General features: G+C 38.3%; 2 protein-coding genes and 1 long non-coding RNA gene across 7 annotated transcripts in view; 1 reads left to right on the top strand and 2 right to left on the bottom strand.

Moving 5' to 3' along the window:
• Positions 1-28: 28 nt before the first annotated feature.
• Positions 29-16,297, bottom strand: tapbpl (TAP binding protein like). The gene is made up of 9 exons (XM_057834130.1): positions 16,005-16,297; positions 15,769-15,886; positions 11,098-11,301; positions 10,761-11,030; positions 6,287-6,487; positions 6,044-6,211; positions 5,784-5,882; positions 2,215-2,445; positions 29-881 (listed from the first exon to the last, which is right to left on the bottom strand). The coding sequence occupies exons 2-9, from the start codon at positions 15,866-15,868 to the stop codon at positions 814-816; spliced, it is 1,341 nt and encodes a 446-aa protein (XP_057690113.1). The 5' UTR covers positions 15,869-15,886; positions 16,005-16,297; the 3' UTR covers positions 29-813.
• A 2,511-nt stretch (positions 16,298-18,808) lies between these two features.
• Positions 18,809-24,929, bottom strand: part of c1s.2 (complement component 1, s subcomponent .2) — a 19,537-nt gene continuing 13,416 nt past the window's right edge. For 4 of the 5 annotated variants that reach the window (XM_057834125.1, XM_057834127.1, XM_057834126.1 and 1 more), the window contains exons 10-14: positions 24,327-24,464; positions 24,099-24,173; positions 22,122-22,309; positions 21,781-21,995; positions 18,809-19,535 (exon numbers count right to left, since the gene is read on the bottom strand). In XM_057834125.1, the coding sequence (XP_057690108.1) occupies positions 19,163-19,535; positions 21,781-21,995; positions 22,122-22,309; positions 24,099-24,173; positions 24,327-24,464 (989 nt within the window). In that variant the 3' untranslated portion in view covers positions 18,809-19,162. The remainder of the gene's footprint in view (positions 19,536-21,780; positions 21,996-22,121; positions 22,310-24,098; positions 24,174-24,326; positions 24,465-24,929) is intronic. The other variant, XM_057834129.1, reaches the window with a different exon arrangement.
• Positions 21,687-22,682, top strand: LOC130914701 (uncharacterized). The gene is made up of 3 exons (XR_009062983.1): positions 21,687-21,849; positions 21,923-21,952; positions 22,108-22,682. It is a non-coding gene; the product is annotated as an uncharacterized LOC130914701 (long non-coding RNA).

Genomic DNA, 24,929 nt, shown 5'->3' with positions numbered 1-24,929 from the left:
TTTAAGCTATATGAGGTCACAATGCAAAAAAATTAAATTCTCAGAGCAAAATACACATGGGCCACACTTATTAGAATTTGTGTCTCAATTTTTATTTTTTTCCCAATTTACTACAAAGTTTTAATTTATTTTTTGAATATTTAATTTTTCTTAAATTTCATTTTTTAATTTATATTTTATGAGTTTGTTCATTCTTTATTTATTACTATTTAAATAAGTTTTTGTTTTTTTTCCTCAAAAAATGGATCCTTCAATTGTGTTACTTAACCTTATATATTTATTTTTTTTCTAATGCCCATTGCAAAATAAATGCATGTAACAGTAATATTACAATTGGATGTCAAATGGTTGCCCAAATACATTGTCCTGCGGACCACAATCGGCCCCTCTGCCACAGTTTTGAAATACCTGTCCTATGTAATGAAAATATAGTTCTTGCATTAAAGGGTCAAACTGAGGCTACATTAAAAATGTTTTGGTTCATATGAATGGGTATTTTTGCTTTGAAGTAGATGAAATAAACAAACAGTCCAAAGATCATAAACTTAGCTTAAATGTGTGACTTGAACAAGAGAAACTGATGTCTTTTTCAGATTCAAAATTGTTCCAAAATATTTTTTACACCCCAATGATCCCCACTATTGTGCTAAGTTGGGCAATGATTTGGTCTCAATGACACGTAACTGGTAAGAAATAACATAGATGATTGTAGACAGAGCGACCTTACAGTGTACAGTAAATTATATCTCACTTTTATAGTAAATACAGCAAATGACCCACTTTAAGTGAAACCAGGTGAAAAAATAAGTGTTTCTACTTCATGAGTTGGTAGAAGAACACAACAGTGATGCCCAGGAGTGACAACATCCACCGGTAGTCATCTAAAGAATTACAAACATTGCTCAATTTATGGAAAAAACACCTTACGCTTACTGTCATTTGACAAGTACGTCCAGCTGCGGCGTGCAGTACTCAAGCAGGGGACATGGTTGGCGGATGGCGAAAACTTGATCTGATTGGTCGTTGAAAGCAAGAGCTTGATATATTTAGATCAGGGGTCTCAAACCGATTCCACAAAGGGCCGCAGTGGGTCCTGGTCTTTGTTCCAACAGATCCAAAACAGACAGTTCAACCAATGAGGTTTCTGCTAAAGTAAGCAGCACCTGACTGCAATTAACTGATTACACTTGTTAGACTCCAGATTGGTGAAAAGGGATTGTTCTCGTTTGGTTGGAATGAAATCCAGTACCCACTGCGGCCCTTTGAGGACCGGTTTGAGACCCCTGATTTAGATATATATCAGTGGTTCTTGAACTGGATTCAATCGAACCCCAGGGGTTCGGTGAAGGTAAAGAAACGCAGAGTCCTAATTTCGCATGCCGATTAATTCTAGGCAAAGTGGCTTTTTAGCCCAGGTTTTGGACTGGTTTGCTTACAATTTACAGGTTTATTCAATTTCTTTTAACTGCTAGTCCTCAATCTGATGGGAAGAGAAACTGGTTTGCTCAGTGGAAGATTGACTCGCACTTGGTATGAGGGAATACAATAGACCAATGGGCAGCGTGGTCTCAAATTTTTTGTGTTTATAAAACATGCTATCAAAATGAGAAGTGTTTTGAATGGGAATTTGCCAAATTATTAGTTTGCTAGCTTTGATATATGTTTTGAATTTGAAAAAAAATTGCTTTATTATCTAATTCTGAAGGGTTCGGTGAATCCACATGTGAAACTTGAGGGGTTCTGTACCTTTAGCAAGGTTGAGAACCACTGATTTAGATATTTTAATGCTTTACAGATATATAGTAAAATTCGATGGGATTATATAAATCATAATATTGCAAGGTCTAGTTAAGTTTAGGGCAAAAAGAATATATAATTTTCTATTTATAAGGAAGGCTAGCTAAGTTTAGGGCTAGATAAATAAATAATTTGGTATTTATAAGGATAACTAGTTAAATTTATAGTGAATTGTGGGTAATCAGGTTCTTAATAAAAAGCTTTTACATGTATAATAATACATAATACATACAATAATAATACATAATCCACACATGTATTCAATCTTATATAACGGTTAGGGTCGTTGAAAGCAAGGGGTGCTGTTAACGGATGACGAACGCTTGATCTGATTGGTTGTTGAAAGCAGGGGGTACAGTTGGTTTGTACTGCAGGCCGCAGCTGGACCCTTCTCTCATTTGATGACCGAGTCTGTACCTGGTTCTAGCTGTTCCACCAGCAGACTGACAGAAACCGGCGAGTCCAGGGCTGGGTGGGACACCTTGCAGATGATTCGTGTTCCCGGGGTGAGGTCAGAAGGCACAACAAGGTGGGATGAGAGTGAGTAAGTGCCGTCGCTTTGCTTCCGGTGGCTGGATAGTGAGCCTTGATGCGGGAAGACGATGGGCTCCTCGTCAGTGGGCGATTGTGAAAGCCACTCCATCTGAAGTAACATAAAGGACACAGATGTGGGTGTTTGGATTTTTTTTTTTTTTTTCAAACTCATATTTGACGACCACATTGTAATTTTGATTCCCGTTATAGGAATATTATATCTGCAAACTTGGGCTGACATAATTAATCGAAAAACGATCAAATGAATCAACAACTATTTTGATAGTCAAATAATCGTTTAAAGGGAACTTAAAGACTTGTAGGCGCTAATAAGCCACAATTGTTCTCTTTTACTAAAATATGTTATTAGAAACACATAAAATATTGCCATTGATTTAAATTTCTATAATATTTAATACAGGTTTTGACCTATGGAGGGCACCAAGGTTTATGCGCGCAATGGACGCTCGGGGTGATAACATACTTGGCCTGGACTGGGAGAATAGACCCTACTCACCAACGTCACAGAATGACGTGTCGCTGTATTCGGCCGCCATATTGTCCGTCATTGTTTATCCGTATTCTCAATAGTTTCAATTTGTCGTGCTATTTATAGTGCAATTCATGGAAGCCCCGGTGCTTTCAGACGCTGTAAACTCATTGGATGCGTTGCATAAAAGGCGTTATGTGGAAAACCTTCTGTCTATCCATTCGCCAGATCCATATTTGATGCCTAAATCGATACTTTTCGACCCGCTGTCTTCGCTCTCTCTGCCTGACATCTGCTACCCTGATATCTACAACTATCTTGTCCACACAAAATTAGCCTATTCTCACGAAAGTTTGATAAACTTTAAGAGCAGCACTCTAAGCAACATTACCCCGTGTGACCCTTTACTTCCAATTTTCTAAAATGGCGACAATCAAAAAAAAAAAAAGTTGACTGCGATGGCAGACGCTTCAAGGATAGGTGGATATTGGACTATTTCTTCAATAAAACATGCAACAACTGTGTCTGCCTCATTTGCAAAGAGACAGGCGCTGTTTTCAAAGAGTTCAATGTGACGCGATAATGATATTACCGAACAAGACACGCTGACATGTACGACATTATAGGGAAGATACGCAGCGAGAAATTATAGCAACCTGAAGCTAGTTTAATTTCACAGCAGCAGTATTCCGCAAGAGCCCGAGTGTCAAAAGAGAACGCCACAAAGAAGAGACTGTTGAAATTATGAATTAAAAAAAATAATAAAGCAAATGTGACACACAGAAGGGCTTGCTAAAATTTGTTTAAATATATTGTTCTATGTAAATCAGCCAAGGAAGCCCCCCGCATTTTTACCACACCAAATCTGGCCCCCTTTGCAAAAGATTTGGACACACCTGTTTAACTGATGATCCGTAGACGAGGCCAGCTTCTTTCACTTGGTACCAGCTATATATTATTCAAAATATAATGATGGTGGAAGAAATAAGCATCTTGAATTTGAAACTATGTTGTCGGCGATTAGCCTCGCAATGATCTTAATTGTGGTTGTCAGCCCAAAACCCTCTAAATATATATTAAATGCATCTTACCAGATATAAAACGACTACTACATAATCTGTGGTAATCGTTTTGTCGTCGAATTGCAGCAGTCCATCTCGCTCTCCTCTCCGGGTCTCTTGGCATACGGTAAAACTTCAAGTCTCTCCGTCAATCTTCTCTGTTATTGCAACCAACCGCCACACACGCCTTCACCATTTTGATTAATGTTAACGAGCAGAAAAACACGGCATAATAGGAGGAATTTACGTAGCGGTAATGTGTCAACATGATGAGTTGACGGGCAATATGGCGCGGAGGCGTGGTTGTGACGTCATGTGAGTAGGGTCTATAGCTGTGCTTGCCAGCAAGCGAAGCTAGTATGACAACTGGCATGATTTTGTCACATTCCGCTGCTGGTCAGATTGGCTTTTTACAGAGCATTGGGATGAGTTCCTGATGTCATACCTGCATCCAATTCCAGCTCATCAGCAGTGCCTTTAAACCGATCCTAGGCAGGTTGCCGAGATATTGACTTGCTGCCATTTGACAGTTTGCATTCTCGATCCCTTCGTTGCTTGCCTGCTTGCTTGCTTGAGTCTTTTATTACCTTATTATTGCTTCAAAATATTTGTGTGTTTCCCTCTCATACTTTTAAGCATTGTGTTTTCTTGTAGTAGCTTGAAAGCAGATTTTTGATCTGTTGACCACATTAGTCACATGGCGTATATAAAACCACTCTTATTTGATATTACGTTTAAGTATTTTCTTAAAGCATCTTTAGTATGTTCTGCCTGTATACATCTAAATAAAACAAGCTGAAAGCGCACGGTAGTACTTTGGGTGTCAAATTCGCCTCTTGTAGGACATTTTGCAGGTGCAGCACACTTTGGAAGAACACCAGATTAGTCCTACTCTCGTCTCGTGGCATCCGTTCTTTCCTGTTCATTTTGTGAAATATTGACAGTGCTGGCCTGCTCATTAACGTTCCTCTTGGGTTCAAATTGAAAGGGCTAAACAGATGACATGTTTATGTCACTTGTAATACTCTGGAAGCCCGGCAGCGTAGTCAAGTGACATCAGCGCCCTGCGACGTCAACAACAATGGTGACCTACTAGTTAAACCAATTTTATAAATTGCATAAAAACAAAAACGTCAAGAAGGATTTTCAAATATCAAATTATTTTAACTCATACTAACTATCTTTTAAGAACTACAAGTCTTTCTATCCGTGGTTCCTTTAAAGACTTTGTGGAGCTAAACAGGGCCTGTTATTGCAAGCATTTTCTTATTTGTCTATTGCTTTTAATAAAAAAAAAAAAAAAAAAAAAAAAAAAAAAAAAAAAGAAAAAAAATTAAAGAAGGGGTAATATTCTTTTCATTTTTCTTTTTAATTTTTTTGTTTTTAATTTAAAAAGGAAAAATGTAAATATCCTTTTTATTAGTTAAAATTTACTTAACTTACTTTTTCATTCATTTTTTAATGTTTATGCACATATTTTTAATCAAAACGTTATTTAGAAATATTCTTTTTTTTTCATTATAGTTTTACATTTTTAATTTGAAAAACAAAAAGGGGAAAAAGTTTAAAAATATCCATTTAATTTTGGATTAATTAAACAATTTATTATTATTTTACATTAAAAAAAAAAAAAAAATTATTCATCATCTCTTAGTTTATTAAAATTCGAAAAATGATCTCAATCTGTCATTGAGGACAACATAAATTTGATTTCCAATTTTATTTTAATGAAAAAGTTGATGCATTTGTTTTACTCTGGCGGGATGGATCTCGCCCCAGGGCCGGGGGTTTGGTACCTATTTTCGAGACATTTTAGCGAAGTGTAAAGAAACGGTCAAGTAATAAGTAAAAACTCGTAAGTCAAGGTATAGCTGTATTTTCTAATTGTAGACTTGCCTGAGCATCCAGAGGATAGTATTTACTGCAATGGCAGCTGAGGGTTTGTTCGGTATTTGCTTTTAAAACTATCTTCTCCTCTGAGAGTGAAACACTTGGTGGTTCTGCAAAAAGAAGAAGAAACAGACACTTCGGATACTGACTTCAATCTCGTAATCTTACATTTTTTCTTGTACTATATTTCGACTTTAATCTCGTAATGTTACGGCTTTTTCCCCTCGTAATATTACAACTTTTTTCGAGCTGATATTTGGGTGAAACTTACGAACCACGTTGAGATTGACCACCTGCTGACCGTAGAAAGAACCAATATTGATGGCGCAGATGTAGGAGCCCTCATCCGTAACCTTTAAGTTGTTCAGAGTCACAGAAGCGTTCCCCTCACTTAAAATTCGGGTGGTGTCGATGCTTGAGTCCCTGCTCACGTGATGCACTGGCGAGCCGGAAATATCACAACCGTCAACACGACATTTTTGTCTTCGGTCGACGGTGTTTACGCCTGGCTTACCCACTGCGCTCCCTTCCAGATCGTTTAACTTCGCCATCACCTCCATGACTTTCTGTCCTTGTCCCCGATGCTGTTGCCTCCACTCGATTTGCACTTCCTCATCAAGCGGCATGTCCTTATGCTTGAAGCCACAAGTGAGGAGACCGGCACCTCTCAGAGGCGCAGATAGAGATTTGAGGGTGGAAAACACTAGAAAATTGACTGAAATGACAACAGCTATTAGACAGAGGCATCTTTAAAAGTCAACTTCCACGACATCAAGTGTGTTCAAATTTAGGGATGCCCCTATTAAGTATTAGTGCTGCAATGATTAATCGATTAACTGGAGTAATTCGATTAGAAAAAAGCTCGAATCAAATTTTGCTGCTTCGAGGATTCGTTTAGTTAGAGTGGCTTTGTAATGATTTTGTTTTGAAAGTGTTCACATTTAGATGTATTGATTTGGGTGGATGCACTGCCCTCTAGTGGCAACAATGAATATGACATCACTCATCTAACATGGCTGGATCCAACTGCTCCCTGTTAAGACCAACATAAGATTGTAAGTTTTTATTTGCGCTAATATGATTGTTTATGCATTCGAAATTTTAGTTTAGAGGTATATTTAGCGTTTTTTTTTTTGTGGGGAATATGTGTATGAACGATTTGTGATGAGCATTGTAACTTGTTAAAAAAAAAAAAAAATCACAGATCAGGTGTTTTATTTTCAGTGCATTTATTGTTTTTGTGAAATTAAAGTGCAATTCTGCATAGTTTGGAAAAACACATTCAGGAATTTTATATTGTATTTGCATTTAATGCTCTTTTGAAAGTGCAATCTGAGCAAGCCTGTGTTTTACATCTCCTAAAATCTATTCTGCAACGCATTAAATGTTCCTAATCCGATTACGCGATTGTTTGAACCAATTCATATATTAATCGTTTACTTAAATAAGCTGCAGCCCTAATATTTATATATAAGCAATTTAACTCAATTTATCACATTGTATTATTGTTTTTTTTATACATAAATTAATTGGTGTACAAAATAATACTGACATTCTACACGATTTCCTTTATTGATTTCAGCATGTCAGTTTTTGACCCCTGAGCTAATGGAGAGGAACTACAGTGGTACCTCTACATACGAATTTAATTCTTTCCAGTCCTGGGTCGTAAGTCGAAATGGTCATATGTCGAGCGGGATTTTCCCATAAGAATAATTATAATTAGATTATTTAGTTCCACAGCCCAAAAACCGGTGCTAAATCCTTTATAAATAATGCAGGTACGATTACGAATAGCAATTACACATAGCAAAACAAACAAATGCAAATCCGAACAATAAAGATATAACAATAATAATAATCTAACGAATCCGACTCTAATGTGGCAGTTGTGTCTTGCATGCTGTTCCTGAACAGCACAGACGACGACAGACAAGAGTGATAGAGGTTGCCTGGTACACCAGACTCACCGCTGTTCCAGCTACTGAGTCTGGCCACCATTCGGCGGATACAATTTCCAGGGTGGAGCAAGCCACAGCAAACAGACAGCGGAGTGGACCAATCAGCGACGGGCAGACGTGACGTTAGTAAAACGCCTAGGGCAGGACGAGGGACTTGCGCGCGAAAGGAAACATAAGCGGAGAGCGGAGTTTATTCAACATGGCTAGCGCGAGACAGACTGTTGTCAATGACTCGTGTCGATGTGTTTTTGGTAATTTAAAACTGATTTTGCCTTGGATTGGAACATATTCTCGGCTCTCCTGTTCACCATCTGTGTGTTGTGGAGACGACTTCCGACGCGCAAGAGTGACGTTGCTCGTTAAGAACACGTCACGCAAATAAACGAATCTGATTTGTCGATTGATTTTGTACCTGCTCGAGAGGCCGTTAATGGGCTGGTTCCCAGACTTTTCTCTCAGTGTTTGAAAAATACAGGGAGAACAGTCTGGCCGTGCCAGGCAATGAGAGAGGTGCAGAAGAGTTTTAACTTTTACTTTTCATGTTCTGTTGTTGTTAGCGATGGCTACAGCGGACAGCAGCCATGTTGCGTTGCACAAGTTCTGAAATAAATGATTAAAAACCTGACGAAGCCGCCGACTTTTGTTACAATATGTTACAATAATAATAATTGCAACCTTAACTTATGAAGACTGGTTGAGATCGTAGACATATTTAATCTTTAATTTCAATGGTAAGCGTCACCTTTTTTTACCACCAGCATTAACCCACGTTAATTTCTCTCACAAGAAAATCCGCCGTACAGCTGTCTTGCGGGAAAACAATGAAACTGCGATGCTGTTGTAAATCGTCGAATTCCGAGCATGTCGTCCTATGTTGCGACAAATGACAAGTCAAATTTTACATCGGATGTTGAAAGGATTGTATGTCGAGGTACCACGGCACTTAAGTGACTAGCTCTATCTAATGTTGAAGCTGAAAAAAGCAACAGAATGTAGGCTGAACTGAAGCTTCTCGTGCGGGCAATATTTAATATTTTCATAATTCGCTGCGGGCAATAAAAATGGGACAGTTGGCTTGTATATAAAGATACACGATAATATCGGTCACCGATAATTATCGGCCGATAATGGCAATTATGACGTCACACAGATAATCCAGATAATAAAAAAATTCAACCGATAATGCAGTCCGATAATTATATACTTGATTTTGCCTCCAAATGTGCGCAACCAAAGAATTCAGCACACCGCCTCCTCAACCCCTCCCCTCTCTGAAGACCCTGAGGGAGGAGGGGTTGAGGAGGCGGAGTTACAAGACAAGAAGTAGTTGAATATTATGGCGGCTGTTACTAAAAAAACGACGCTCTCGCCATCTGCGAAACATGTACCGTATAAGTTCCACGAGGCAGAAAGAACGCGTCCTCATTCAAAACCACTAACCCAGCAGCCATTTAAAAATGCATCATAAAGAATTTTGGAACAAATACGAGGCTGCTGCTAGCAGGAATGCTAAAGCTATTGTAAACACTAAGTTAAACTACAGGGCTTGTGACGATACAGAGTCGGGCTGTTTGGGAATGCAGCCCAAGGCGGGTGGTAAATCCGCATCTAAGGCTAAACACCGGCACTACTGGAGACCGATAGTCGGCAAGCAGCCGTCTTCCGACGGAGCCCGCCGCTCTGGCCAGTCTGGCAGGCCGCCGCCGCCTCGCCATAGGCGGGGCGGGCCGAGCCCGGTTCCCCGGCCTCTGGACCTCCGGCGTTCCCCCACGGCGTGCGAGCAGAGCCAGGACCCGAATACGCCGCGGTGAACCGGCCAGGGCGGGCGGATTATCTGGTACGAATGTAGCTGCCGCCGCCGCCGCCAAGACGAGACACATGTTGTTGTTTTTTTACCTTAATGACCCGAGAACCAAAGCCCTGGATAAAAGAAATAATGCAGTTTATACGACCACCATTCTTCATGAAAAAGTGATGTCCGGTAAGCAAGCTTATCATGACGGCACAGTGGTTATAAGATCATTTAAACATGGAGAAAACGAAGTCAGCCAGTCAATAATGCATTCAGAATGTGAAATGACGAGCGGTCAGATGACTTTGTAACGCTGCCTTTATTTTCGGCTTAATAAAACTCAGGCACAAAACAACACGCACGCGGATGCGAGCTCCAACTCCGTCCAAATAGTACTGCCGTGTAGCAGTTTAGCTGCTGTAACGCAAATGTCGTGAAAGCCGCAAATGTAAACAAAGCGCTGCAGATTGGGTACATGACATCTCGCTCTTTTGAGGTGATCATTTTCACAGTGTGCAACAAAGCATATAACATTAGCAATCACTTTTCAAATTATTTAACTTATTTGTCTGCTCAATTACAGTCACAGTAGATAATCAAATTCTTAAATCAATATTCTGTAGCCACAAATATTATTCAAAATCTTTCCTTCTTCGTTTTTTTTTTTTTTTAGGATTAAGTATAATAATGTATTGCTTAAAACAAGGCTGTTAAGATTATTTTCAGCTAGCTATTTTTCTTCCAAGAAATCTGAAATACACTTGAAGCGATCGCAGATAATTTCACTTATTGCCAATAGATTTACACTTAAAACTGACTAGTTTTAAGGAGGTGTGTTTTGCAGCGGATTAATGTTATATATGTTAGGAATGGCTTACTTTTAAACGCATTTTTGTGTAACTTAGGTATTTACTCTGTAATTGTTGCCAAAGGTTTACCATTACACAATGTCAGACAATCTGTCATTATTCAGATGTTTGAATTGACGACTTGTTCATACTTTATGTTGAAAAAAAAGAGCAATAAATTATATTTTTGCACAGTAATATTTTCTTTTGTGTATACTTTAAAATTTTACATAAATCTTTTAATAGAATTATCGGCTTGACATTATCGGTTATCGTTTGGAATGAGGAGGAAATTATCGGTTATCGGTATCGGTTGAAAAATGCATTATCGTGCATCACTACTTGTGTACTAAATTGTTTATGGATTGTAGGCAGATTGTATTTTACCCTCAGTCAGCAGTGTTCCGGTGTTGCTGAGAGGCAAGCCCAATTCGTTGTGTGTCAGGCCCAACTGTCCGTCCACCGGCGAAACAGCACGCAGTATCAACAAAGCGCCGAAATCCCCACCTTTCACATCGAGGGACACCAGGAAATGGTCCGATCCGGACCTTTCCCTTAAGCCGTTGGGGGCGTACCTGCTAATTTCACACAACACTTCCTGTTCGTTGCAGTCCGCATGGAGGAGAACGTTTGCGTTGGGAATCTCGAATGATGATGCTAAAACAGATGGAGGGACAGTTAAGACTTGAATTCAGTTTGTTTGGTGGCAACAGTGAAGAAGAACCTTTGGATTCTAATATAATGGCACGAAGATCTGGGTTGGGCGGCGGGACAAATGGAGTGAGCGATTCAAGGGATTCATCTGGACCAATGAAGACTTCCCTCAAGATGAGAGTTGCAGGAATTCTGGTGAAGGCAGAGTTCGCTTGCGGCTCGATTGAGTCTTCCATGAACTCACAGGACAAAACCACATCTGCAACCTCAGATGCTGCACGAAGAGATGACAGATATTTAGACTGACATGGTGAGCCAATCGGGAACACTACTTATACACAGTCGTACTGTTGTCAGGATCCTAAAATTTTAATGTCACTATCTATAGGCAAAACAATACTCAATACTAAGGATGTCCCCGATCCAATCACATGCTCGGAAAACAGACCGGGACATGTCATTTTTAGAAGCTTGGAATCGGGTAAAAATGATTGAATTTTTAAGATCTTTTTTTTGTTTCAAGGGCACAAAGCAACAAAATAATACAATGTACAATAGTACAATGACACCGTCAAAAGAAACACAAAAATGTATTAAAACATTTTTAGAAGATCGGGTGAAAAAAAAATCTTACTTCACATTAATTCCCAGTGGTTCGGTGTTTTGATGATGTTACGCTATAAAGTCTCTGCAGCAGCCGTTGCTCTCAATGGGGCGTAAACACACTTCGTTTGCTCGCTTGCTCGCACATGAACGCACGCAACCTGATTACTGCTGCTAATTGATTGTCAGTATCTCAGTACCCACCAACACATGAACGTTATACTACAAGGCGACATGTTTCTGAAACCCCCAGCACCTTGCCAAGCACTGGGAAAAAAACGACCACTTAAGGAAGCGAAAGTCACTGGAGGAGTTGAGGGAAAGTGAAATCCAATATGAAAAGAAAAGCGAGAGAAAGTTTAAACCCAATGGCGAGACCGCTGGAACAGGCTCAGCTACGATGAGACAAAAAAACAAGGTTTACTGTGAGGTGTGCAGATCAGCCATAACTGCTTTAAGCCCCTTTCAGACGTATATCCCGGTAAATTCCTGCGTAAAGTGATGCTGGATTTAACCGCATCATGGCGTTCAGACATGGAGAAATGTCAGAGGAATAACCCGGGTTAGACTTTTACAGACTTGTCCCGTGTTGGCGACTCACTGCTCTCTGTGTGGGGAGGGCGGCTGGCGAGATTTTCATAACCCGGACATTACTTCTTTTTTGGTCAGATTGTGTTTTGTTACAGAGCCAGTTGTGGAAGTGTTCCTGATGTCGCACCTGCAGCCAATTCAAGCTCATTAAGACTGTATTTACGCCCAGGAGATCCAAGAGAAGGGTGCTGAGATATTAACTTGCTGGTCGCCATTCTGCACCTCGTACTCTCAAATCTCGTGCATTTGCTAGCTTGTTTGTCTGACACCCTTGTTTTGAAATCCCCTACATTGTGCTGGTATTTGAGTGTATTTGTTTTGTTGTCTTATCAGTTTCTGCCTACCGCTTAGGTTAGTATTATTATATCCCTGTCGACCTACTGTCGACAGACCCATTTTACTACTCCCCCTTTTCTGCGATCGCATGTATTTTTGCTTGTATTTAAACGCATCCCTCAGTTGCTGTCTGCTTTGAGGTTCAACCTTGTTTCCGCAGTTGCGGAGCGTAACATCTGCACCAAAATAAACCACACATCGGCTGTACGATCCAGTAGCAATTTAATTTCTTCATGTTTCCAGTTTAATTTAGCTATATCCAGTTTGCCATGTTGATAATTGCTATGTTTGTTTACCACTTTTCGTCTTACTGCGAAAAAAAGAAATGATGATCAACCCACCAGGATATTTATGTCATCAGCCTTCGCGCTTTGACCCGGGAATTAAACGCATGCTTTCACACATGCAGCATCCCGTGTAAGTCCCAGACATTATACTAGGACGCGACCCGGTAAATGTCCGTGTCAGTCGACCCATGAAATTGCTTTCTCATATTTTTTAACCAGAGTTCAGGTATGTATGAAAGGGGCTTTAGTCCTCCCTTTGACTTCTAAATTGTTGCCACGACAGCCAAGCCGGGCGAGACTTCCAAAGGGCAGTACGGAGAAGACATGAAAGCTTCACCCAGGCACGTGTTTAGAGCTGTCCCGACTAGTCGACATAGTCGACGTCATCGATGACGTAAATCCGTCGACGAGCACAACATCCCGTCGACGGTTAATGAAGGGTTAAAAAAATATACGCGCGGAAAGTTCAGAATGTCGGATGCTCTGTATGCAATCGGGGAAAGCGGCACAAAGCCAAAAAAGCGCACCAGAGTGTCCAAAACATTGACTTATTTCAAAGAAACAAAGGAGGGTACACTCTTCTGTCCTGTCTCTTCAATGCCAAGCTTGGCGGCACGTCGGCCGTGAATTAACACCTCAAGCGCCGTCACCGTTTGTAATTTTTTTTTTTTTTTTTTTTTGTACACCAGAGGGTGCTGTCGCCTTACTAAATAATAATGTTTCATTGACATTGGGCCTATAAGTGAAGTGCTGTTAGTATTGTTCTTAATGGTAACTGAAAGGTTTATTTCATGTTATGGTATAGAAAATTATATAAGGTTAAAAGGTCATAAATATAAACAGTATATACAGTGATTGCACTCAAGGGAGAGATTGTCAATGATAAGGTAATAAATTAAGGTAAAGGCAATTCATATAGGCAATTCATTGATATATAAATAAGGTTTAAAAGGAAAAAGGTAAAAAGTTTTCGTTAATTTCTAATTGTGTTGTTTTATTTGTGTGCACCGTAGCTCTTACGGTGTGATTATATCAAGGATGGAATAAAAGTTGTAAACTATCAGTTTAAGAGACCATCTTTTCAATCGGGATGCTACACTAGTTAATTCTATCAGCATTTGAACTCATTGTTTATTTGTGATTTATTATTGTTATTTACGTGTTTATTTATACTTTAATAAATAATTTAAGTGTTCCAGTATGTTTTTTTGTGAATTGATAAGCGTCAACAAAAATTTCATTGCTAAATTAGTAAACAAACAAACAAACAAACAAAAAAAAAAAACAAAACAAAACAAAAAAAAAAATATATATATATATATATTTTTTTAATTATTAGATTAGTCGACTAATCGTAAAAATAGTCGGCTGACTAATCGGGAGAAAATTAGTCGTTTGGGACAGCCCTACACGTGTTTATTTCCCGAAAACGTTAAAATATGTGTAAGTGGTCATTATAGTTGTGTTATTTGTGTTCCCACGCCGTGAAGTTGAAAACAGGTAAATGCTGACACTACACACCAGTTTGTTACACACAAATGTTATCCAAAAAAAAAAAAAAAAACATATATATTTATATTTATTAGGTCTGTCAAATTTATCGCGTTAACTGGTGGTAATTATTTTTTAAATTAATTACGTTAAAATATTTAACGCATTTAACGCATGCGCCACTCACACATTGCCGCAAACAGACTACAATGGCGCCGTTTAACGTATATTGAGAGCTAAGAGGCAGAGACAAGCGAGTGGAGTGGACACAGGCATTCATTGGGGCCATGCTATTTATTGGAAAAACTTTGGCTTCTCTTCCACAACAATTATAACTACTGTGGCGAGCGACGTGGGGGAGAATGACAGGAGATGAGCTTTTTCTTCACACCCTGTATTGAACACAGCGCAGAGAAGATATACCATTTGCAGCCACCACTAACAGTCATGGTTGCCCAACTTGCCATCATGCATTTGGGCAGAACAGTTAAGTCGCTACAGTATCATTTACTGAAAGCACAACAAAAATAATATTCCTATCTCTCCATAAAAATAATGTTCACAAACAGAAAAGCAATCAATGCAAAGAGAACTGGCATTCCCAATCAAAATAGCTATGCAAAATAATACTGAGACTATGGTCAAACTCTATTCAAACATTTCGTTTAGCTCAACAAATACACTAGATGGCAATATTTAGTCACAATATACAAACTCACATTTATCTTTTAAGAATTACAAGTCTTTCTATCCGTTGATCCCTTTCACAGAAAGAATGTTAATAATGTTAATGCCATCTTGTGGATTTATTGTTATAAAAAACAAATACAGTACTTATGTACAATATGTTGAATGTATATATACATCTCGTCTTATCTTTCCATTCCAACAATAATTTACAGAAAAATATGGCATATTTTAGAGATGGTTTGAATTGTGATTAATCAATTTTAAAGCTGTGATTAACTGGATTAAAAAATTTAATCGTTTGACAGCCCTAATATATTGTCAACATCATTTTAGTGCAAAAACTCCCTGGTCATGTGACCAATGGACTCAAAATCTGTGTGGGATGACAGCACTCCGCTGGTTCTTGTTTGTACATCATATATTTGCACTAGATTCACGTTTTTGCACCGTTTTGCTGCACGTTTCATTAAATCTAACAGAAAAAATAAATAAATGTTATTCATGTTATTCAAGCAAATTGTTCTTTTTCGTGATTAATGGGATCAATATCTGATGCGTTGGTTTGGATACTAGAGGCCAGTGAACTACAAAAGCTAATTTCCCTCATTGTCTACACCTGGAAGGTCATTTATACTAGGTGTTGTCTTTCTCTCACAGTGATAGAAAGTTAAGATTGGTTTCCATTCATTCATGCTAGCCAAAATCTTTCAAGTTTGAATTGGTGACTGATACAAACATCTTACCGCACACGTAGGTAGTAAAGAATCCACACAAAATAATTCCGGTAACAGTCATGGCGTCTCTTCTTGGTAAATAAGAGCACCATGAGAAATGCGTTTTCATTCTTTCACTTTTGATAGCCTATGAACACAATGCAAAATTATGTTAAATGAACTCAGTTACACGTCAGAACTTTCAAATAGCAGTTTTTAAGTCAGACGACATATTTTTATAGTACAGTACAGCAATAGTTACTAACCTGATACAGACGAGGGATGACAAGAAAACTTTGTATTGTTTGACATAAGCAGAGGAAAGAGTGAAAGTGAAAGACTCACAGTCTCACACCCGGTTAGTCGGTCTGGAGACCGACGAGCGCCTCCTACCGGCCTCTCAAAAACTCACACAAATGAATTTTTAAGAGTTGGTTTAAGTGATATGACAAATGAAATGTTAAAAGAAAAATACCTAGTTGTAGGCATATTTTAAGAGCTAACAGTGTGGCTAAATGCTAGTTAAAATGTTACAGTTACAAGCATTCTTGTATCACCATCATCAAAAATATTTACATGTAGCTCGTCTTGTTTTGTGCATTATGTTAGCAAAGTGTAATGTTTGGGTATTTCATCACAGTTTTTCCACAGCAAGATAGTCAAAGTTGGATGCGTGCAAAAAAGTGTAACTGAATCTTGGTTAAATCATCAAGTACGCCGGTATTTCTTAACTTGATGTACTTACTCGTTACAGGTTTAGAGCAAATGTTGAACTTTAATCAACCCAAAACTTCTTATACATTTGTTTATTACCAAAACAACCCCTTCAAGCAAAAAGTATGTGTTTTGTTTTACCCTAACAGAACACTCATTTAAATCTTTGGCTGCTATTGACGGCAGTGGACGTCCAATCCATTTTGACTTGGATTGTATTCTACCGCCGCCCATGGCACTCACAAAATGAGCATTCACACCAAGATTTCCCGTCTTTCGCCATCAATGAGACACGATGGGTGGGCGGCGGGGGGGTGGGTGGGGGTTAGGGACAAAAACTTTAGTGGGGCTGTAACCGGTGTGGATTTTTGTTTTCATTCATTCAGTTTTATTGAGATTGTAATAATTTAAAAACGTATTTGTTTATGATAAAAAATATTAATATGAAAAAATAATAATGATTAATAATTTAAAAATTGATGTGATATTAATTTCTAATATTTAAGATTTTTTTTAAAAGTGACTACAAATAGTCACTTGCCCTCTAAAAGGTCTTAAGTGTTTAAAAATTTTTCAAATAACAAAAATAGTCACTTCTAAGGGTTAAGGTAAAAACACTGTCTAATAGTATTTAGTATATACTATTTAGTAAATACTTTTCCCCAATAGATGGCAGCAACATCCAGTATTATGGAACAACAGGCTGGTCCTGGGTGAATTGGGATACTTGGGATTTGTTAACTGAGGTAAGACTCTCATGGTGCTCAAATAAAAATGAACAATAAATGAAAAATAACGAGTTATGAACTCATCACATATAAGTACTGCGTCACCAGAAAGAAATAATCACTAAGTAACTAAACACATAATTAAAAAATAAATAAATCTGTTTTCACTTTAATCCATACACTGCAATTCTGTCAGATAATGCTCGATTTCTCCGAGAAAGTGATTGCAATTACAGATGCTTTGGTAGTAATATCTTCCTTATTTTGCTGGCAATGAAAAAACACAAAAGAGAATGAAAACAAAATTAAATCATTATCATTTTACACAAAACTTCAAAAATGGGCTGGATAAAAGTGTTGGCACCCTCAGCCTAATACTTTGTAGCGCAACCTTTAGACAAAGTAACTGCGAACAACCGCTTCCGGTATCCATCACTGAGTTTCTTACAATGCTCTGCTGGAATTTTAGACCATTCTTCTTTGGCCAACTGTTCCAGGTCTCTGAGATTTGAAGGGTACCTTCTCCGAACTGCCATTTTCAGATCTCTCCACAGGTGTTCTATGGGATTCAGATCTGGACTCATTGCTGGCCACTTTAGAAGTCTCCAGCGCTTTCTCTCAAACCGTTTTCTAGTGCTTTTTAATGTGTTATGGGGTCATTGTCCTGCTGGAAGACCCATAACCTCTGAGGAGACCCAGCTTTCTCACACTGGGCCCTACGTTATGCAGCAAAATTTGTTGGTAGTCTTCAGACTTCATAATGCCATTCACATGATCAAGCAGTCCAGTGCCAGAGGCAGTAAAGCACACTCAAAACATCAGGTAACCTCTGCCATGTTTGACTGTGGGGACCGTGTTCTTTTCTTTGAAGGCCTCGTTTTTTTTTCTTCTGTAAACTATGTTGATGCCTTTTCCCAAAAAGCTCTAATTTTGTCTCATCTGACCAGAGAACATTCTTGCAAAACGTTTTTGGCTTTCACAGGTAGGTTTTGACAAACTCCAGCTTGGCTTTTTTATTTATCCGGGTCAGAATTGGGGTCTTCCTGGGTATCCTACGATAGAGTACCTTTTCATTCAGATGCCAACGGATAGTACGGGTTGACACTGTTGTACCCTTGGACTGCAGGACAGCTTGAACTTAATTGGATGTTAGTCAAGGTTCTTTATTCACCATCTGCACAATCTGTTGAAATCTCTCATCAATTTTTCTTTTCCGTCCACATCTAGGGAGGTTAGCCACAGTGCCATGGGCTTTACACTTATTGATGACACTGCGCACGCTAGACACAGGACCATTAAGGTCTTTGGAGATGGACTTGTAGACTTGAGATTGTCCATGCTTCCTCACAATTTTGCTTCTCAAGCCCTTAGACAGTTCTTTGGTCTTTCTTTTTTCCATGCTCAATGTGGTACACACAAGGACAAAGGACAGAGTTTGAGTAAACTTTAAGCCAAACCATTCTCTTTTGTGTTTTTTCATTGCAAACAAGATATTACTACCAAAGCATTTGTAATTGCAATCATTTTCTGGGGAAAAATTGAGCATTATCTGACAGAATTGCAGGGATGCCAATACTTTTGGCCAGCAGTGTATGTCCTATGTTTTCCTGCCCGTATTTGCAATTCTTTGTCACTTTATCACTATTTAAGCATCCAGTGGGGCATTTGCAATTATACAATTAGCAATAATATGTTAAATCCAAGACCGTATATATTGGTAGCGGATTTTGGAGTTAGGGTTAGGGTTAGGGGACAGCATCAAGGTATCGGTTATCATTTAAAAAGTAATTATCGGACTCTAATTCAAAGTCAACATTGTTGCTGAGACATTGTCATTCTCTATTAAAGTGTAGTGAGTGAGGGTAACAAAAAACATAGAAATCAGCATGTACTCTCAGGTTCCCACAAAAATTGTAGCAGAGGTCACATCCTTTATTTTTGTCTATCATTACCACTATCAACATTTGTGAACATGGATCCTTTCAGTTTTCCTGCATTGTTCTTCTGACCCAGTCCATATAGTTGATAACTTTGGTATGTACGTCATAGCTCCCCGACACACCGCAGCCAACCCCCCAGCTGATAATGCCTGCAGCCCAGTAGGAGCCGTTGTATTGCACGGCGAAGGGTCCACCACTGAAAGCATGGCACAAGTCATTCCCACGGTTAGGGTGTCCAGCACAAAACATGTTGTTGGTCAGTGATGGGAAGAGGTCCGAGCGTTTCCGTGTGAAGATCTCTTTGAATGAATCTTGACACGTGTCCTGGCCAACCACGGGGATGTGCGTGTACACTAGCTCATTTGAAATCCTAAACTTACTGTCACTCATGATCATGCCAAAGCCTGAAGTCACTCTGGGGGGAAAAACAACACACAAATCCCCAAATGATTGTACATCAGCTGAAAATGAGCTAAGACTTATAAAAAAGAGCATAATACAGATTTAAAGGGAAAGACAACAGCCAGGAAAAGTCAACTTCATGCAGTGGTTAATTTGCGCCTTATCCTGTACTTAAGTACGTACGTACATACTTACGGCCTGTGTTTTTTTTTTTTTTTTTTTTCAATTTATTAAACAAGATTCTTTCTGCTGGTATGCACATCAGTGGTGTTTCCTCCTTTAACCTCAAATACCATAGCCATGTTAAATTATTGTAATAATTATAAATAAGTAAGATTCTGTCTTTGACCTCCCTTAAAATCTGACCAGCGGACAAATTTGAACTTTAAAAATAACGAAGTTGGTTGTCCAACCTAGAGCAGTGCCAGCCATCAGCATAGACAAGGTAGACAGTTGCTTTGGGCCCCATCTAGTGGAAGGGGCACCCAATTCGCTTTCGGAATTCAAATTATACTCAGGGGGACACACACTCAAGCTTCACTTCCCAAACTTTTTCTAACATATCAAGTACATTTCAATATACATATAAAAATATATATGATATTAATTATTTACATAATGACTTCTGGTCTGAATCTGCGACTTTGAGTCAGCTTATGACCTGGCGCTCTGAACCTTTTGTTGCACTTGTTTTTTTTCTATTGCGCTCTTGATGACACTGAAAGGTTAGGGGAGGGTTTGCGCATCATCTCACTGTGTTAGCTGATAGCGCTATCGATAAATAAATATCTCAATTCTTTAAATGGGACTTTATTGCATGGGGTGGAACTTTTAATCACTTGTTTTAGGTGAACCCATAGACTTCACTATCAGTTAGCGGGACACGAGGCTCAGGGCCGTTCCGTCTGGGGCCTATTTTCAAAAACTTAAAATTCAAATATTTTTAAAGCCAAAGCCGCTAGTGACCAAAAACCAAAACAGGCACCTCCCTTTGGCATATATGAGTGTCCATGAGCAGTGACATAAAAAAAAATTCAAAGTCGTTTCCTAATGAAATCCCGATTATTTTTGACACAAGTATAACAAAACTTAAAATGGCGATAGAATTCTTACTAATTTTACGCTAGATCCACAAAAATCACAAAATAAAGAGATAATCACCTATATTTTCAGGATCAATAGCAATATTTAACATATAAGTTTTTGCCCAAAATGTTTTTTTTGTTTTTGTTTTTAACAGCTAATAAATCACTCAATTTTTACATCTGAAACTTAATGCTTGTGGAAAAAATGCAGAATCATTTTAATTTTACTCAACAAAAGCTAAATCTTTCTATACATCAATCAACTTATTTAGATAGGATTCCACTTTTGTGTAGAAGTACAAATTCCAACATGGCTGCCGTCACGAAACAAAGAGCTTTTTAATTTGAAAATTCTTGTAAATAAATATTTAAATTGCGTAATTTCTACAGATATGAACATAAAACAGTCAAGAGTCCTGGTGAAAAGCAAAAAACGGGCAGTTATCGTTCATTGTACGTAAATATTTCAAGCAAAAGTTACGGTATTGTGTAATCCAACATGGCCGCCGTCACGAAACAAAGAGCTTTTTAAGTAGAAAATTCTTGTAAATAAATGCTCGACTCGCAGAATTTCTATAGATATGAACGTAAAACAGTCTGGATTCTTGGTTAAAAGCAAAAAACGGGCAGTTATAATTCATTTTACGTAAATATTTCAAGCCAAAGCTATACAAATTTTATCCATTGATTTTTTTTTTTTTTTCACGTTTTAAAGTGCACGCATGGTTCAGTTTTTTTCCATTTAATTTAATAATTACCTTGAATCCTCAACCAAATCACTCTTGAGACACTCCTGCCTGCTCGTTTGCAGTATAACCTTTGTCCTATTTACCTAAATCCGGCGTTAGAGCGGAGCGTGTGTTTGAGTTTATCACAGTGAAAACCACCTCAACGTTCAGCCTGGTCGGCCTCCTATGAGAAAGCGTGGCACAATGTCTGTGGGAGCTGTCTTATCAACTGATTGCGGAGTCTATGGTGAACCATAAACAGCGACGGACGTACAACCTTTAAGTTGTGACAATACAATATTTACCAAATATACACTATTAAAAAAAAAAATACTGTATTGTGATTTTTGGGGGGGGCTCTTATAGCTACTTTTGCCTAGGGCACCTTGTCACGCAGTGCTGGCCCTGAGCTGGGGTTATAGCACATAAGCAATAGAGTGTTTACCCCAAATTGCCGCTGTTGTATAGGGCCTCATCTGTTGGTAAGCACAACGGCATTACAGATCCATTGAAAGTAAGTGCGTCGTTCAGTTTGATCAAGGCGATGTCATTGTTGAAGTTGAACCTGTCACTTGTGTCAAAACCAGGGTGGATGTGGAATGAAGCAGCCGATAAAGGTGAGCCCAGCATTGAGTATATGTCCGTATGTCCAATAAATATCTGCAGCTCACACACATGGAGGGCAGAACAAATGTCCAAAAAAGAAACACACAAGTAAAAATACAGATAGCTTAACATTGAGTGAAGTAAGAAAGCATTTTGTACTTGTCAGGAAGCCTACTTTACCTTCAGATCTTCTTCTTCAAAATGGATCAGCCAGTGTGCTGCAGTCATGAGCCAGCGGTCACTAATCACCACTGCACCTGCTCTCGATCCATGTGAAGAGATGTGCACTTGCCACGGAATGGAGCCTTCAGGAGCCAATCCAACATTACCTGGATTAGCAAGGATGGACGTGGTAGGCCGCCCACACACTTGATGACAAACAAGCCCCCAAAAATGAGAACGTATTAAAATTAAAACAATTAGGAAGCTTTTCCATGACTGAAAATGTGGCACTGTGTCCATGTATTAGTAAACTGCTTCTCAGTGGAAACCAGCGGTGTCCAAACTACTTGAAGCCGCCCAGTTTTTACTGGCCCGCAGCAAATTATGCAAATATAATTAAATGTTGCTTGCACAAAATGCTCAAATTCAGCCTACAACCTTTTGCACTTCTCATCTTGAACACTTGCTGGAGCTAGTCACTTAAACAGTGCTCCTAAATTAGCTCAGGAGTCAAAACTTGACAACAAATTGAAATTAATGTAAGAAAATGTAAAAATTCTGCATTTTGTTTTACGTTCACAAACTGATATTAAAAAAATAACCAATAATAACTATCTTGGTTGTGATTTCATTGACATTTTCTCTTTGTTCTGCAAACTTTGTTAGTTGTGTAATATATAATGTATATAATATGTAATATAAATACTGTGTGTTCATGTATATATATATATATACATATATATATATATATATATATTAGGGCTGTCAAAATTTTCGCGTTAACGAGCGGTAATTAATTTTTTAAATTGATCCCGTTAAAATATTTGACGCAATTAACGCGCAAATGCCCCGCTCAAACAGATTAAAATGCACAGTGAAAGGTGTACTTGTTGTGTTTTTCGGAGTTTTGCCGCCCTCTGCTGGCGCTTTGGTGCGACTGATTTTATAGGCTTCAGCATCCATGAGCATTGTGTAAGTAATTATTGACATCAACAATGGCGGGCTACTAGTTTATTTTTTGACTGAAAATTTTACAAATTTTATTAAAACAAAAACAAGAAGAGGGGTTTTGATATGAAATTTCTATAACTTGTCTTTTAAGAACTACAAGTCTTTCTATACATGGATCGCTTTAACAGAATGTTAATAATGGTAATGCCATCTTGTTGATTTATTGTTATAATAAAGAAATACAGTACTTATGTACCATGTGTTGAATGTATATATCTGTCTTGTGTCTTATCTTTCCATTCCAACAATAATTTACAGAAAAATATGGCATATTTTATAGATGTTTTGAATTACGATTAATTGCGATTAATTACGATTAATTAATTTTTAAGCTGGAATTAACTCGATTAAAAATTTTAATCGTTTGACGGTGATCCCTCGCTACTTCGCACCCTCAGTCCATCACGTATTTTTTTCAATTAAAAAAAAAGTTAATAACTACAAATGAGTTGTCCCGATCTGATCACATAGTCTCACTCTCCCTCCTGCTGCTTTTCTTGGTCAGGCAGTGCACTGGAATTGCTTACTAAAGTTAACGATGATCGACAGATGTTAAGGTTTGATCTTGCCAGAGATGCTTGGAAGCCGAAATCTCAACGCGCCGCATGCGTCAATCATCGTTTAGCTTGTTAAACACTTGCTGTGTCATCTCATTGTGTGTGAGTGAGCAGTTTGAGCGGATTTGAGTGGACTCACGCAATGAAGCGTATGATAAAGAAAAGTATTTTTCTACTTTATTGTTTAAAAATAATTCGGATGGACAGTAACATGTTTCAAACTTATATTTTTTTACATTTGAAGTGCTTAAAAACTTAAAAAAAAAAAAAAATCAGTCAATTTCAATCAATGAGTTAGTACTTAAAAAAGGGAAATACATTTTTAAAAACCGATTTTTTTATAGCATCCCTCAGTGAAAAAAGTTTGGACACCCCTGCTCTAAACTAGGTATTCTCTTCGAATTGTGGATTTGTATGCAAACAATACCTGATGTGCATATAGGGGTGACAATATTTCCCATATTTGACTTCCACTGTCCGTCCACTTGGCACGTGAATGTAACTGAGAAACAGAGATAGAGTAAGATAGTCAGGAATGTAGGAATTTAGCATCAGGAACAAATATAACAACAATCTTATATCATATTGTGAAATGAGTTACTTGATGTCAAAAATGAATGGAAATAATATTTGTCATAATATGCAAGCATCTCACCATTATTGTCAACTTGGAGAGTATAAAATGGTGAATTACAGCCATATTGGATGACAGACTGGTACTCATTGTGAGAACCAGATAAGTACTTCATCCATCCATTCTGCAATGTTTCCGGTTTTTCACATGTTACTACTTCTGAGTGAGAGCAGAACAAGCAGCTAATCAATCAATCAAGCAATCAAGACTGGGGGAAAAAAATGAAGAATATCGTGTTATCGGACAATACAGGTCGGGTAACGTTTATGTATCGGCAGTGGGACTTTTCCAAAATTAACCAGATTGGGTCGACAAATCCGTATTTGTTGCCGAAAACGTGTTTGAAGGACATTTTGCTGGCTTACGAAGTGCTAGATTTGGTATACGCAGACATTTATAATTACCGGTATAAATACCATGAATAATTATGATAAAAGAACAGATTTTTATATTATCCTCCCAATTTCTGCAAGACAGTCCTTGCCCACCTTATGTTCTTCCGACTCACCCAATGTTTGGGGAAATAAAAATTTGAAAGGCTCTAAAGCTGATGAACTTTTGAAGACTGTCGTAATGTGTAGCGCGATGCCCCTTCTTTGTTGTTTTATGTCAGTAAGAATGAAA

This window comes from Corythoichthys intestinalis, chromosome 4 (assembly GCF_030265065.1).
Source record: "Corythoichthys intestinalis isolate RoL2023-P3 chromosome 4, ASM3026506v1, whole genome shotgun sequence".
NCBI lineage: Eukaryota > Metazoa > Chordata > Actinopteri > Syngnathiformes > Syngnathidae > Corythoichthys > Corythoichthys intestinalis.
Note: the sequence above shows the minus strand (reverse complement) of the source record. Positions and strands in the feature narration are given on the sequence as shown.